Source organism: Puntigrus tetrazona, chromosome 11 (assembly GCF_018831695.1).
Source record: "Puntigrus tetrazona isolate hp1 chromosome 11, ASM1883169v1, whole genome shotgun sequence".
NCBI lineage: Eukaryota > Metazoa > Chordata > Actinopteri > Cypriniformes > Cyprinidae > Puntigrus > Puntigrus tetrazona.
This window is the reverse complement of record NC_056709.1, coordinates 9,418,508-9,433,457: the sequence shown is the minus strand read 5'-3', so window position 1 is coordinate 9,433,457 and position 14,950 is coordinate 9,418,508. Positions and strand designations below refer to the sequence as shown.

The following is a 14,950-nucleotide window of genomic DNA, read 5'->3' as shown; positions in this document are numbered from 1 at the left end:
GAATTTTCATTTCTAGCTAAACTATTAACTAACTAAAACTTTTGTTTAAAAAAAAATAAAACAAACAAAAAAATCCATTAAAATGTATCGTGTGTTCCTTTTCCGTGCTCTTTTAGTTTCACGGGATGCTTCCTTCAGAGGCTCGAATCACAGCCGTGAATAAAAGGCAATCAGGGTCGCTCGTTTGATTTCTGTAGGAACTGTGTACTTCCACTGTGGGGCAGAAGAGAGCTCCTTTTCGTTCCGTTCAACGCTTCGGATTCAGGCCAGTGGATCACAGTCATGCATCTGTGCTCCTGGGAAGCTGGAAGGACGCCGCGCGTTACGCGTAGCATCGACGTGCTCTTATTACCAAAGGGACCTGCGCGTTTTTATCCCTCTTTTACGTCTAGTTAGAAAAGGCTGCCATGTCTAAACACGTGAAGGACAGTAGTTTCTTCTTCATCTAAACGAGCAAAACCAATAAATGCTAAGGAATGAACCGCGTGCCGTTTGGACAGGTGCATCCCAGATCACCACCATCAGCAGAAAAGTTTTTTCATTGACCCGCTCTGAAAAATGGATTACCAGCAGCTGGATTTCGTGCGGCTTGCCAAGAAAACAGTGTTTCCAAACAGACAGTGAAGGAGATCTCTCCGAACTTAACTGAATATGCACTGGGACATGACGGTTTATCTGCTCTAACTATGGATAACTAGCCTTTACGTCCAGACCGCTAAACATGAAACCTCTTTGGAGCCCTCAGCTTGTGATGATGATGATACTGAAGTGCGCAGTCATCTTATTTCCAGGATTCCTGCAGGACTTCACAGGTAAGTAAATCTATCTATCTATCTATCTATCTATCTATCTATCTATCTATCTATCTATCTATCTATCTATCTATCTATCTATCTATCTATCCATCTATAAACATTATATCAACATTATTATATTGTGAACTAATTGTTAATGATTTTTAACAGCTGTCTAAAGAAAATTCTAGTAAACATTTACTAAACACTGTTTTTGCCATTTATGGGAAGAGTTATTAAAATAGGCAGACTTCTACTCGTAATAATAATCAAATTGTCAAATGCATAAACTTAGTGCGAGATCTGGCATACATTTATTTGTTTTTATTTTATGCCCGTAATTAATTTCACCTTTGGATTTGAGCTAACAAGCCAGTTCACAACTGATGCTTTTTAAAATCCATTCTCTGTTGAGAAACCTTTTCCCTTTGTTGTCACATCTCGCAGCTGTTGCAGTTCTGCACCATTCGCAGGAGAAATCACACACGTTTTTTTTTTTTTTTTTTTTTTTTGCTCTGTGAAAGCTCTACTGTGAGGTTCATTAAAGGCTCAGGTTGTCAAACATTGCGCTGTGACATGCCAGAACCTGACTGCCGTGTTTACAGAAGTCCAGTGTTCAAAAACGGTGCAATTTGAAATCATCAGCACGAAAGGTTTTGGGGATTTGTTTGTGAACGCATGTGCATGTTTCCTCTATCCCACAGAGTCCAGATGTGTTGGCCGTGCTTGCAGCCCTCCTATGGGTAACTTGGCCAGTGGCAGGACCCTTTTCACGCTGACTAGCTGCTGCACTAATAGCTCTTCCTGCCTGCCAGCCCAGCCACGCTGTCTAGCAGAGCTCCATCCTCCTGCCCTCATGACCGATGACCCGTTTATCCATCCAGATACCTGGTGGGGCTCAGCAGCGGCCACTGGAGAACAGGAAGAAATCCGTCTTAACTTGGAGACACGGTTCTGCATGAGTCACGTTGTGATGTTATTCCGTTCCCCGCGTCCTGCTGCTATGAGGTTGGAGCGCTCGCAGGACTTTGGCCAGACCTGGGAGACACTAAAGCTGTTTGCCAGGAACTGCACTGAGATGTTCGGGCTTCCTGATGATGTAAGTCAACCGGGATCTCTCTGCACTTCCAGATATTCTAATGCGGTCCCGTGCAGCCGAGGAGAGGTAAGGAAGTAAATAAGCACCGCAAAACATTTTTAAAAATACCAATTACAGTGGGTGTAAATGTAAAGCGTGTAGGGTTGGGCGGTATGATGGCAGATAGTTTTACAGTGGAATAAAGTGTCTGTAGTTTTTGCTACATTTTTTCTAATTTTGCTATATTGCATATTCCGCAGCTTGCAAACATATCTGGACAATATAGTGCTATAGTTTTATTATGCTTGAATGGTCATACATGCACACTATTATGTCAAAAAGCCCATTGTGTGGAGTATCCATATATATATATATATATATATATAAACACAGTTGGTTATGCCTTAAACATAAACAGTTGTGTATCAATATGTTGAATCCGTGAAGTTGGTCTTAAAGTGAGTCTTAAAGTATTTAAGTATTTACCTGCTGAATTTTACCTGTCATTATTAATATTAATCACTCACTGCACTTGAATGAAGAATCATTTCATGTTTGCTTGAAAGTGAAGACTACGCTTTGTTTTATTTATATACTTTATTGTTACTATATATATAGATTCTCAAGATTAACTTATGATATATATATATATATATATATATATATATAAATCGCCCACCCTTGAAAGCATGTAATTTCTGCAGTAATTTTTATGGTGATCGACATACAAAATATCTTAAAATGATGAATTTTAAACATTTAAACCAAATGTTAAATTCCTTGCATCTATCTAATGCTTTTAAATGGGACAATTCACCAAAAAAATAAAATGTCATCATTTGCTCCCCACCTGTCATTTCAAACCTTTTATGCATTTTTTTTTCTGTGTAACATTAAAACATAACCGTTTCAACAGTGTCCCATTGACTTCCATCGTGCGTTATCCAAACACTAGATTAGATATTATCCATAATTATCCAGAGCAGATGGACAACAGTTTTCAAAATATATTCTTTCGTGTTCCATAGATGAAAGAGAGTCACAAGGGGGAATAAATGATGACAGAATTTTCATTTTTGGGTGTATTATCATTGTGAATATGGTCATAATTATTAGTTTCTAATTGTTTTCTAGATCATATTCCGGTCCATAGGATTGGGAAGCGGGATCGTTGATCCCTACAGTCCTGAGGCACTGTCTCGTCTGACAGTGACTAACCTACGAATCCAGCTCTTGAAATCTCAACAGTGTCCCATCTCAAAGGTTCAGCGAAGTGTCCCAGAACAGTCAAACCCACCCTTTTTACCCACAATGCACAGCAAGCCACCGACTGCTCCAACACCGAGTTCCGATCCTCTGGATTCAACCCCATTTGCTGTGTACTCTCTTCTGGCTAAAGGGACGTGTTTGTGTCATGGCCATGCCGAACATTGCCTTCCTGAAAATGAAGGACGTGACAGCCTGCAACGCAGTAATGTGGTAAGCGTGTCCATTTATTAACACGTTTTTGGGATGAAAAGCAGCGCCTCACCTTATCGAAAAGCGACTTCTTTCCCTCTTCTGCATACTTGAAGGTGTATGAACTCACCCAGTATTTAGCAGAATAGGAAGTGGGCTGTTATATGTATTTTTATGAGGCTTTGTGAGGCTTGAATGGGCAGCAACTGAAAGTGAGTCATTCCTCTGGAGCGCAGGTGTCAGGCAAATGCGTGTGTACCCACCACACAGCGGGCGAACACTGCGAGAGGTGCGCCTCGCTCTACAACGACCGGCCCTGGAGAGCAGCCAACGGAAGCAGCGGGGAGAGCAACCCCTGCCAGAGTGAGTGCTTTTACTGTACAGGTCGAATCAGCCTTAAATTCCTTTAATCCTTCAAAATGGAAATTGCGCTATAAGGTCTTTCTATCTTTTTAATGCAGGAGGGATCTCATGTATATCTAAAACCGCAAAAACAAACCTCCGTTCCAAACCTTCCCATGAACATAAGATATTTTGAAGAATGTAGCTAAGTGTGTAGCCAGTGACTTACATAATATGGAAAACAGTATATATGAATTATAATATATAACCAAGTATGACGTTAGTGTTTTTAAGCATTTTACATTAATTCCAAAATAATAACAATAACAACATATTTGGTGTATGTACTTATTAAATGTAAAATGTTTGAATTTTGAACTCTGAAATATGTTATGGTCACAGACGTGAGATTTACTTTTAATTACTCTGATTAAGATGATAGGGAACATGACAGATGACAAAGTGTAAAATGCTTAAAAACACTACCTTGATGAGATTTATACTTGGTTATATAGTATATATAGTTATATAGTATACTCACATGTACTACGCACTTAGGTAAAATCCTCCCACAGATCATGTTTTCTTGCTGTTTTAAGTTTTATTAAGTGATTATATCTAAGTGTTTTAGTTGTTAGTCTTCCCATTGTATTGCTCATTCTGATTTGTGATTAAACAACGCACACAAACACAAGGATTTATTGTACGAACCAATCGCAGCCGCTATTGCCTCCATCTCAGTGACTTGAAGGGAAAATTTTGTTATTGATCACTTACCCCCATGTATTTCCAAGCCCATAAAAGCTTAGTTCATCTTCGGGACACAATTGAAGATATTTTGGATGACTGTCACATTAACTGCCAAACAATTACCACGGTCAAGGTGTAGAAAAGGCTTAATACTCAGCCATCAGTGGGAAAGAGTTTTTGTTTTTTTTCTGTACATTCTTGTAGTATTCTTGTAGCTCGGGAGGGACAGTCAAAATCCTCCCGTTTTTTTGTCCAAAATATCTTAAATTGTGTTCCCGAAGGAAAACTTTAGCGTTGCAGTCGGAAAATGCTTCTTTAGAAAAACTGTGATTTAAAAAAAGTGATTTATACAACTAATTTTTAACGTCAATGATCATTTTTCATGTTCTTGGACGTGCCTTTGATGCGTATTGTCTCTTTCTCTCCCTAACGTTTTCCGTGCGTTCTCTTTTTTTTTTTTTGTGGCTGAAGAGTGTGAATGTCACGGCCACGCAGAGAGCTGCCACTTCTCCCCGCGAGCGTGGCTCTCCACAGGGGGCGGTAGCGGGGGCGTCTGCGACAACTGCCAGCATAACACTGTGGGCCGCCGGTGCCAGCGCTGTCGCCCTGGATACCACCGTCACCCTGCCAGACCCCTCAACTCCCCGCATGCTTGCACACGTAAGACAGCTAGAAAGAAAGCAAGGAACAAATAGAAAAGGGCAGCGAGATCTGTCTGGTTCTGCCCTCGAATAATCATTCCCAACCAATACCAAAATGTATTTATCTCATTGAAGCACACGGTGGTCGGTGGGATGCGATATGAGGAAAAATATCCTTAAAAGTAAAATAAACCGATGTCCTAGCAGCCATTCGTTTTTTTGGAACTATATAGTTAACCTCGCAATCATTTACAGTCTTTTATTGCCTCCTACTGGTGGCAGTGTGACACGATCCGCTAAAGTGACTCCAAAGCAGTGGGAAGAACTAATGAAGCGATGACCAAAAGGCCGATTTTTTTCTTTTTCATGGCAGGATGCTGGTGTGACCCAGTTGGGTCGATGCCAGTACATTCCAGCAGCGGGACACCATGGTGCCATCCTAGAAGTGGACAGTGCCACTGTAAACCTGGAGTGGGAGGCACCACCTGCAGCCATTGTCTACCAGGGTACTGGGGCTTTGGAGAGGAGGGCTGCAAATCTTGCGTCTGCCCTTTGACCTGCGATCCCGTCACAGGTCATTGCTTAGACAGGTCTGAATACATTTTTAATTCTTTCTAAATGTACTGTTTGTGATTTGAAAGCGAAACGTGAATACCGGTTCTAATGATTTAATTAGGTCGATTATAATCGCATACCTGTTGGGGTTTTGAAATTGATTTGTGTTGTCGTATCCTTTTTCCTTTAACAGCAAAGGTGGTGTCAAGCTTTACAATGTACCAATTGGTGGGAAAATTCCTGAACTGTCTCACTTTAAACCTCAAGAGGATGAGAGGGTGTGGCCTAAAGAACTGGCCGTCTCTGCGCTGTATTACACAGGTGGGCTGACGACGGGAACAAAACGTTCCATACTAACATCGACTATTGTTAAACGTGGGAAACCGTAGCAGGGCATGTGACTTCTTTTCAAAAATGTGGCTTTTTATGGTTCCCTTAAATGGTATGTACTGCAGTGCAAATGGGTGAACTTCACAAAGCCTGTTTCAGGACCATTTTGCATATTGTGACGATGCTTTCTTGACAATATTCTCATTAAAGCGCTATGAAAAAATATATATTATTAAACAGTGGCGTTGAAAAGTTTTAGGTAGTTAAGGTAAGGACATGGTTTTAAAGCCAGTATTTTTTTGTATTTTGTATTATTTAGCTTGTTTCAAGTAAAAACTTGCTTCGTTGTGGAACATTAAGCCCATGTGTTGTTGGATTAAATCTATAATTAATAATAAAATAATTATTTACAGGGAAGTGCAGCTGTAAGGAAAAGAGACTCAAAAGTGTGTCAGATCTTTGCAAGATGAAACACGCATACGGTGAGGCTTTTCAAATGTATCGCGTTTCACATCGTTCCCGTCGACACTTGTGTCAAAACCTTTAAATCTAATGCTAGATTTGACTGTTTGTGGTGTTCCTAGTGATCAAAGCCAGCGTGCTGTCAGCTCACGATAAAGGCACACACGCAGTTGTGCTGGTAAAGGTGAGGAAAGTGTTTCGTTCTGGAAAACTGCCCCTCTCCCAGGGAACACACAGTCTCTACCCGCTCTCCTGGACCAGCCGTGGCTGCACCTGTCCCATCCTCAACCCAGGTACAGCACTAAACAACTACTGGCCACGACTTCGATTCAGTCGAGTTCGCCGTTAGAGAAGTGACTTTTTTTTGTGTCCATTTAGGTGGGAATTATCTACTGGCAGGTCCTGAAGATGTTGATTCTGGACGGCTACTGGTCACCTTGCAGAGTCTAGTAGTCAGCTGGACCCCCATCCTGGGCTTTCAGGTCACAGAAGCGCTGCATCAGGGCTGCTTATGAGCGCAGCTTCACCCAAATGTACAGCAGCACAAACTTGAAACAATGCCATTGTACCAAAGCAGGCAGCCGGATCCTAAATGGACTATGACTGCCGGATGCAACTGAAGTGGAACGTGGGTAATTATTAGCAGGCACAAGATTCATCGAGAAGCTGCATGGCAACGTGCACTGAATAGCCACTTTAAGTAACTGTATAATTGTCATACGGCACAACTCGAGCAAGGCTCATGTAACTCTTCATCTTGGTGGCTGTTGCCTGGCGGGCGGCGAAGAAGAACATGGATATGGCATTCATAAAACCGAAAAGAAACGTTTCTGTACTCATTTCTCTTTAGTTTCTAGATTTTCGTCTTCCAAAATTTGCTTCTTTAAGATGATGAACGCAAGCCAGTGAATCCACAGGACATTTTTGAGATTCATTCACACGCATTTTATTTGCTTCTCTTCTCTTTAAGCGTTTTTAAAAAAGCGTTTTTAAAGTTGAAAAATTAAAAGCAAAATGCACAGTCCGATTCCGATTCTCCTAGCCCTTATGCATGATCTGGACTCAGTATTTTTTATTTCATTCAAAATAAAAAGAAAATTTTTCAGAAACAGATGTCGAAAGATGAAAAGATTATGTTTCTTGTTTAATCTAAGTAAGAAAATTCACATTAAGGCTTTAATATGACATGTCAAACTCAAACAGGCAATCTCGGAAAACAAATGTCATTGATTGAATACACATAAGCACATAACCACATAAGCTTAAACATATTTATGAGTTATAAAAATGCTCTGATATTAGGCCAATTTTTATTATCAGCAGGTGTTAAATGAATCTAGAAAGGTACTTAACACCAGACAAAACCTACAGGTCTTTGGAACAACAGATCTTTGTATGTTCTTACCAAACTCTTTAATAATGTGTTGTTTTGCCATTATAATCACTTAATGTCAACAAATTATGTGTTTTTATCATCAGGTGACGGGTAAGGCTATTGGTTTATGTGCTCTACATGCTTTCCAACACATGAGCAATAAAACATTTCCTAATTATAAAATGGTTTAATCGTGTTCAACAACAAAACAGTACATGAAATGTTTTTGTTTATTCAGTCTCCAATGCCAGTTGGCCTTTGATCCGAGTCAAACAAGCTAAGCTTAGGTTGCGGAGCAAATAATAACCATAAAATACAAAGCCGGACGTATAATGTTTCACAGGACAAGTGCCACTCATACAGATCCCGTTTCTTTTAATAGGTCCCTTAAGTGCGTGTTAAAGTCATTTGATTATTTAAATCACAAAGCTGGACATTTAAGGGCTCCCTGCATCTCTGTGCATCATGCGGTCAGGCGGAGAGCATCGATCCAGTGATATTATCTCTTCATACTTAAAAGTGGAGCTGTCTTTGCGGTGAGGTTTCAAGGGAACGAAGTCAAAATAACATTAGCTAGTCGCTGGGTTTTCTGTGCTTGCCGGTGTGGATTCAGGAGAGACTGTAGGGACAGAGTCAGCGGGCGCAGTATCTGCCCCATCAGAGGGGGCGCTGTCACTGTCATCTTCCTGAGGGTAGAGCTCAGGGTACTTCTGCATACACTCCTGCATATTCGGAAGTTTTCCACACAATCCAACCCTTTACTTCCTCTTTACTATAGTGGAAACAAGAAAAGGCGTCTTTGAACTGCTGTCCACAAGGGCCACTGGCCATACCCCAAACACAGGGCAGTTCCAGTTTATATCACCATTAGGGAGAATAAGACCTGCGGGATCAAATGAAAGGAGCGTAAACCCAAGATGAGGCATAGTGCTGGCTGAGCCGCACGATAACTCTTTACTCAAGGATGTGTTCGTTCAAAAACTTACCGTGATCCTCATACGGATCATTTGGATCATCTTCGATAAGCTCAGCATTACTGGGCGCTTCATGATCCTCCTTGGTGACAAATATGATGCGATCTTTACCTAGTGAGACAAGAAGAGAAGTTAAATACAATGTCATACAGTGTTTTAAGGGAGAGGAAAAAAAAAATAAAAATAAATAAAAATCACAATCAGCCAATGAAAATCATACTAACAAACATTTTATATTAGGTGGTTTTAACTACATCAAAAAAAATAGGTACTTCTTGTGGTCTTTCTTTTGTTGCAAAACACTTGTCATTGCAGAAATTAATATAAATGTCATTACAGAAATGAATTACAGATGTAATTACTTATAGGTTTTTTTTTTTTTTTTTTAAATATAAGTACAATGTTAAAACATGTATGTACATGATGCACTTGTGTACAAATTTAAGTACATAGTAGTTAAGGAACACAATATAAAGTGGAACCAAAAAAAATAAATTACTTAACCAAATTAAAGTTTAAATAAATAAAAAAAATTTAATTAAATGTTAAATTAAAAATACAAACGTTGACTTGGCAATTAACTGAAATGTGTTTAAGAACAACAATTACTATAATAATAATAATAATAATAATAATAATGTAATTATCTATTAAAGCTAATTGGAAATATAGTAAAAAATAACAAAAAAATACTAGAAATGACATATCACAAAATAATTAAAATTAAATTAAACAAATTAAAGTGAAAACAATACATCAATTCAAAAACAAAATACATATAAATACTGGTAAATTATATTAAAATAATAGCACTGTGCTATACTAAATTTGTTGAGCAATCAATCAATGTCTTGCCGACCTGATGAAATATTACAGACGCTGGACAGCTATTTGTGTTAAAAAAAAACAAATGTAAAGGTTGCTCAAATGTGATGAAAAACCTTTACCATTTATAAAAGGTTAAAGAAAACACAAGTGTGCACACAAGAAAACTTGCACTTAGTTCCGTGTCATGAACTGAGTGACTGAAAACGTTTTTGTTATTAGATTTAAATAAATCTAACATTGTAATGCTGTGCGTTTAGGTTCGTATTACATCATGATGTTTATTTGACTCAGAATGTGTTCATAATTAATACATGAACCATTCAATGGAGTTGAGGATATGAACTCCGCGGGTTATGACCTTGCAGGCACCTGCTTCGTGTAGAATGACACAACATGGCTATGATGTCTGAACAACTACATCAAAATAAATCGGATAAAGAACTTTAAGTTACACTAAAGATGTATGACATTTTATTGAACGCTTGCTGACTCAGGTTAATTAGATTTTTCATCTTTAGGTTAAACAACTTAAGTAATTCATAACCAAACAATACAATATAAGAATGCAACACGACACATTTATGTGCAACCACATAAAAAAAAAATATTTTCAGCTCATAAATATTTAAATAACTCATTGATATTACGAAGCATGGCTGGTGAGAGTGACTTTTAAGGGCATGAGCATTGGCTGCACCGCTAAACGACAGCGAAAGGCGGGTGTAACGTGGGTTTAAACGCTCCGACTTAGTTCAGACATACCTTCCTGCTTGCAGTACGACATGTCTGCTGACAGCTCCGTCTGACCGCCGTTTATCCGAGCAATGAATCTCAAACACCGGCACAATGATCAATCCACACGCCTGTTACATCAAATCCAGCATGGAGGCAGCGACGGCAGCCACGTGACGTCACTGCCGGGTTGTTTCGAAATAAAAGTCACCACGACATTTCAAAATAAAAGTAAACTAAAACGACGCTTCTTTTGGCCGAGCAAGTCATTTTTTTAAAGTTGGCTATTTGTATGGCTCAAATATATACGCTTATATGTAGAGATGATATATTATATATATGATATATTATTTTCAAAGAACAAGTCTTTTAAAAAGTAAGAAAATGCATCTACACATATACATAAAAATATAATTTCATTTATAAAACTATGATAATCCAGCCATGAAGTTAAAAACTGCCAATGTTTGCATTACGAATTTATATATATATATATATATATATATATATATATATATATATATATATATATATATATATATATATATATATATATATATATATATATATATCAGGATATATTTTATTGTGTGCCATCAAACTCATATGAAAATGTTGACATTGTGTGCATCTGTGTGCATACTGTTAGCTTGTCCCCAGGAAGGACACTGTTCCAAAGACTTAATGGAAATGACATTTGTTCACGACAGAACAAAACAGAAAAGAAATGTTTTTCTGGATGATGTTAGTGCAGACATCGTGTCTAAAAAGGCAGTAAAATTTAAGAAACAACAAAACGTGTTTGCAGTTCCAACCGTAGCAGTCCTCCGCCGCTTTTCTTCCTGTCTAATTCTTTGAAAACGTGTGTTCTGGGAATCTCGGTCTCAGGAGAATGAACGGTTGCAGCTATTTTACTGTCATGCCCTCAGACTTCACTGACAGCTTGTCAGGAAACAGCATGCAGGCTGTGTTTTACTAATTAACCGAGGCACCTGAGGTGAACTAGAGCCCTGTGCTTTTCTGCTGACAGCTTTTTAGCCCTGCGCCTCATTACAGAAGACACATAATGAGAAACAAACACGGGGCCTAATATCTTTTATTGATATGCGATATGTTGCAGTGGTGTGAGGTGTTTTGCGGGGGGTTAAAAGTAACTAACTTAACTTAAACTAACTTAAAAATCGGTGTAGAAACAATAAATCAGCTAATAGCACATTTAACATAATTAGGTCTAATCTTTGTTTTTTACTTGCAACTTTCAAAAATATCAATTTTTATGTAGTTCAGCCTGTTTTTTTTGGTAAAACTAAATAAAATGTTATGGTATCAATGTACCACCAGGTGTCAGTACATGTTGATTATTATTATACATGTTATTATTAAGATTTAAAGATAGGAAACAGTATTTTATGGGTTTAGAATGAGATTGTAGCTGTTCCTTTAAAACATTTGTTCTGAGCTTGTGTGGTCGGCTTAGCTGTAATTGGAAAATGTCTGGTCAGAGAAAGGTGCTTTTAGAATATGATGAATATGACAGATAATTATAGCTTTCTGATGCTAGAATCCCCAGCTTTCGTTTACAAAACAGCTATATTGCGTGTGTAAAACAAATAAGGCATTCTTGAATATATTGAAGCCGTGTAGGCGGTCTGTTACTTGGAGCGGTCTTGCTCGTCGACTGCCTATCAGAATGCTTATGTAACCGTTTCTGTCTGTGTTGTGTTTACGCGGGTCAGATTATTTCTGTTTGTTATTTGCCGTATAGCTGTTAATTCTTAAAAACCCTTTCAGTTCATGTAATAGTAAGTTCATTCTGAAGCAAGCAGTTTTTCTCAGATTGGTGGGTGGCTGGCTGGCAGTCTCACACTTAGCCTTTCTTCATACAGCTTCAGTCCCCAGACATTGCCTCATGCGTGCTCCGTTCCGTTCTTCAGGATCAGTCCACAGTGTTTATTATCCAACGAGTGCAAACCAGAGTAAACCAGGCCATTGTGCACGGACAGTTGTTTTGTCACAAGAGGAAAAAAAACAAACCCTGTGCTTAATATCGTACGTGTCTTGTGACTTGTTGCTTGTTGTTTTGAGAAATGCATTAAGATTCACTTTACTCCTTCCATATAGAGCAATGTTTCTGCTTCTTCAAAAGATGTGAACATTTGAAATAGGGGTGGATGATATGACCAATATGACAAGTTTTATATCACGGTAACAATATATATAATCGCAGTGTGGTTATTTTTTCTTTTAAAAAGGGTTTTTATGAAATTAAAATCTTTGATATCATGGAATTTCAGAATCCTTGTCACCAATGTCAATATTAAATCAATACAAGCCGAAAACGAGACAAAAAAACTCTCAATAAATAAAGAAATGCCACATACATTGTGTAAATTATTTGGTCTTCACTGTGTTAAAGATATCTATATCTAACACATGTATTATGTATAGATTATATTATATGCATAAATATACTGTAAATATATATATATATATATATATGTATATGTGTGTGTGTAAATATATATATATATATATATATATATATATATATATATATATATATATATATATATATATATATATATATATATATATATATATTTTTTTTTTTTTTATTTTTTTTTTTCATTAAAGTTACAAAAGTGATTTAGTCAAGAGCAAGAGTATTACTGTAAACTATCTATTTTACCACACCAAAAAATATGAAATCATTATGCTGACTTTTTATTTTTATTTTGAAACTGCAAAAGATTCTGTGAATGTTCAATGTTCTTCAAGAAACCATCAAAGCCACTACAAAAACTTGCAGTACTTAAAACAGTAAATAGCCAAGTCTGAAAACGAGGTTGGTGACCTTTATTATTATTCTCATACCCATTGAACTTTTACCACAATTATAAATATAATCATCACGTCTCCTTTTCCTCAACCTTTACAAGAAAAAATGTATTGCTTAGGTCTTTCCATGAGATTAGTCTTGTCTCAGAAGCGTTTCAATTTTCTTCATCTTTAACCCAACCCAGCTCACCGTTTGTTCTATACTCAATATATTTTCAGTAGTAGTGTTTTTTCGCTTAGGGCTGTTGAGGAATTTATTAAAAATGAACCTGAAACAAATAACTCAGAGAATCAGTGCTCCCCGTGACCTGTATTTAATTCTCCCTCGTCTCGAAGCAGCATGGGGTCAGCTAATATTTTATAGATTACAGCAGAGTCGTATAGTGCCTATGGCGTTCCATGTTCTTTTGCTCAGTCTGCACCAATAGTCTGAAAGTCTGAAACAGAGAATGTCCTGTGTATTCATAAATCCAAAGCTATTCAGGTGGCCTGCATACGACTCTGACAGAGACCTCAAGCCATTACCCAGAGTTATTGATTGTGGTTTTTGTGGCTTTACAGCAACTGCCAGTTCTTAGTATATTTATAACGAATGGATAAATCGTTTCTGTCTGTGTGAGAAAAATGTCGATAAAATGTTTTTAAGCTGTACATTTGACATGATAGATGCAGGAACATCTATCTATCTATTTTTCACTGCGTGCCGTTTATTCTGTCACATCCCTATTATCTAATCTATTGTGCTGAAGTGCCATAATTTTCTCCGTGCTAGAACTGCATCGGGCAACTGATGCCATCTTTAATATAACAGAAAGACGTGTCTGTCGTAACCTGTTAAATCATTCACGTCCTCTTAGACTTCACAGGTGCATAAGCTTTGACATTAGCATCACTCTTTTTGCTTGGTCCTGCTTTCCTCTCTTATTGGTAACGATTGTGAGTTTTGGTCCTGTTCATCCCTGTGCCGTTCCATTTAGGCTAGGCTGGTTCATAATTCATGTCCTGGGGTTGAGATCTGTGTGCTGCCTGAGTTTTCAGGAAGAAGAAAAGAATAACATACAGACTAGAAATAAATAAAACAGGTGGCGGAATGTGGGTCAAACTAACTTTTTGCCAACTATTATCAAACATTAAATCGGTATTTAATTCAAATATGAAAATATATTAATCAAAAATGTTGCAACTTCTAATGACATATCATACTCATCAAATGATCAAAATGTGTTCTTTGACGTTAGTTTGTTGATTTGTAGTTGGCATGGTGTTCTGATTAGCTGCTAGCTAGTTAGGGTGTTTCTGTGTGGTTGCTATGGTTGTCTGGTTGGTTGCTAACTAGTTAGGGTGTTTCTGTGTGGTTGCTATGGTTGTCTGGTTGGTTGCTAACTAGTTAGGGTGTTTCGGTGTGGTTGCTATGGTTGTCTGGTTGGTTGCTAACTAGTTAGGGTGTTTCGGTGTGGTTGCTATGTGCGTTTGATTGGTTGCTAACATAGTGGTGTTCCTGTGTGGTTGCTATGGTTGTCTGGTTGGTTGCTATCTAGTTAGGGTGCTTATGTGAAGTTCTGATTAGTGTGAAGACTTAATTCCCAACATTCATTCACTACTTTTTACCCACAATGCATTCTGATTTCAGCGTACAACTGATGTACATTTGCTAAAGCACTATTTCCCACAGTCCAATGCGGGAAGCGACGAGTTGGGAGGTAGTTTGAATGAGCGATGCCGTTTAATTTACAAAAATGATCATAATTTGGTGTATATTTAAAAAAGGTTTGTTCGTAGAGTATTGATAATAA

The 14,950-nt window shown here is 37.9% G+C and overlaps 2 protein-coding genes across 2 annotated transcripts; one reads left to right on the top strand and one right to left on the bottom strand.

Annotated features, from left to right (window-relative positions):
* Positions 1–481: 481 nt before the first annotated feature.
* On the top strand, positions 482–7,182 carry si:dkey-202e22.2 (netrin-4). Its single transcript, XM_043251566.1, has 10 exons — positions 482–812; positions 1,499–1,959; positions 3,007–3,351; positions 3,567–3,693; positions 4,894–5,082; positions 5,437–5,653; positions 5,812–5,939; positions 6,362–6,430; positions 6,533–6,703; positions 6,789–7,182. Exons 1-10 carry the CDS (start codon positions 722–724, stop codon positions 6,923–6,925), a joined length of 1,935 nt encoding a protein of 644 aa, XP_043107501.1. The 5' UTR covers positions 482–721; the 3' UTR covers positions 6,926–7,182.
* Positions 7,183–8,155: 973 nt separating this feature from the next.
* chchd4a (coiled-coil-helix-coiled-coil-helix domain containing 4a) lies at positions 8,156–10,502 on the bottom strand. Its single transcript, XM_043251512.1, is given in 6 exon segments — positions 8,156–8,515; positions 8,518–8,538; positions 8,541–8,630; positions 8,633–8,668; positions 8,772–8,870; positions 10,350–10,502. Coding segments are annotated over 6 exon segments (429 nt in total). The 5' UTR covers positions 10,372–10,502; the 3' UTR covers positions 8,156–8,354.
* Positions 10,503–14,950: the final 4,448 nt, after the last annotated feature.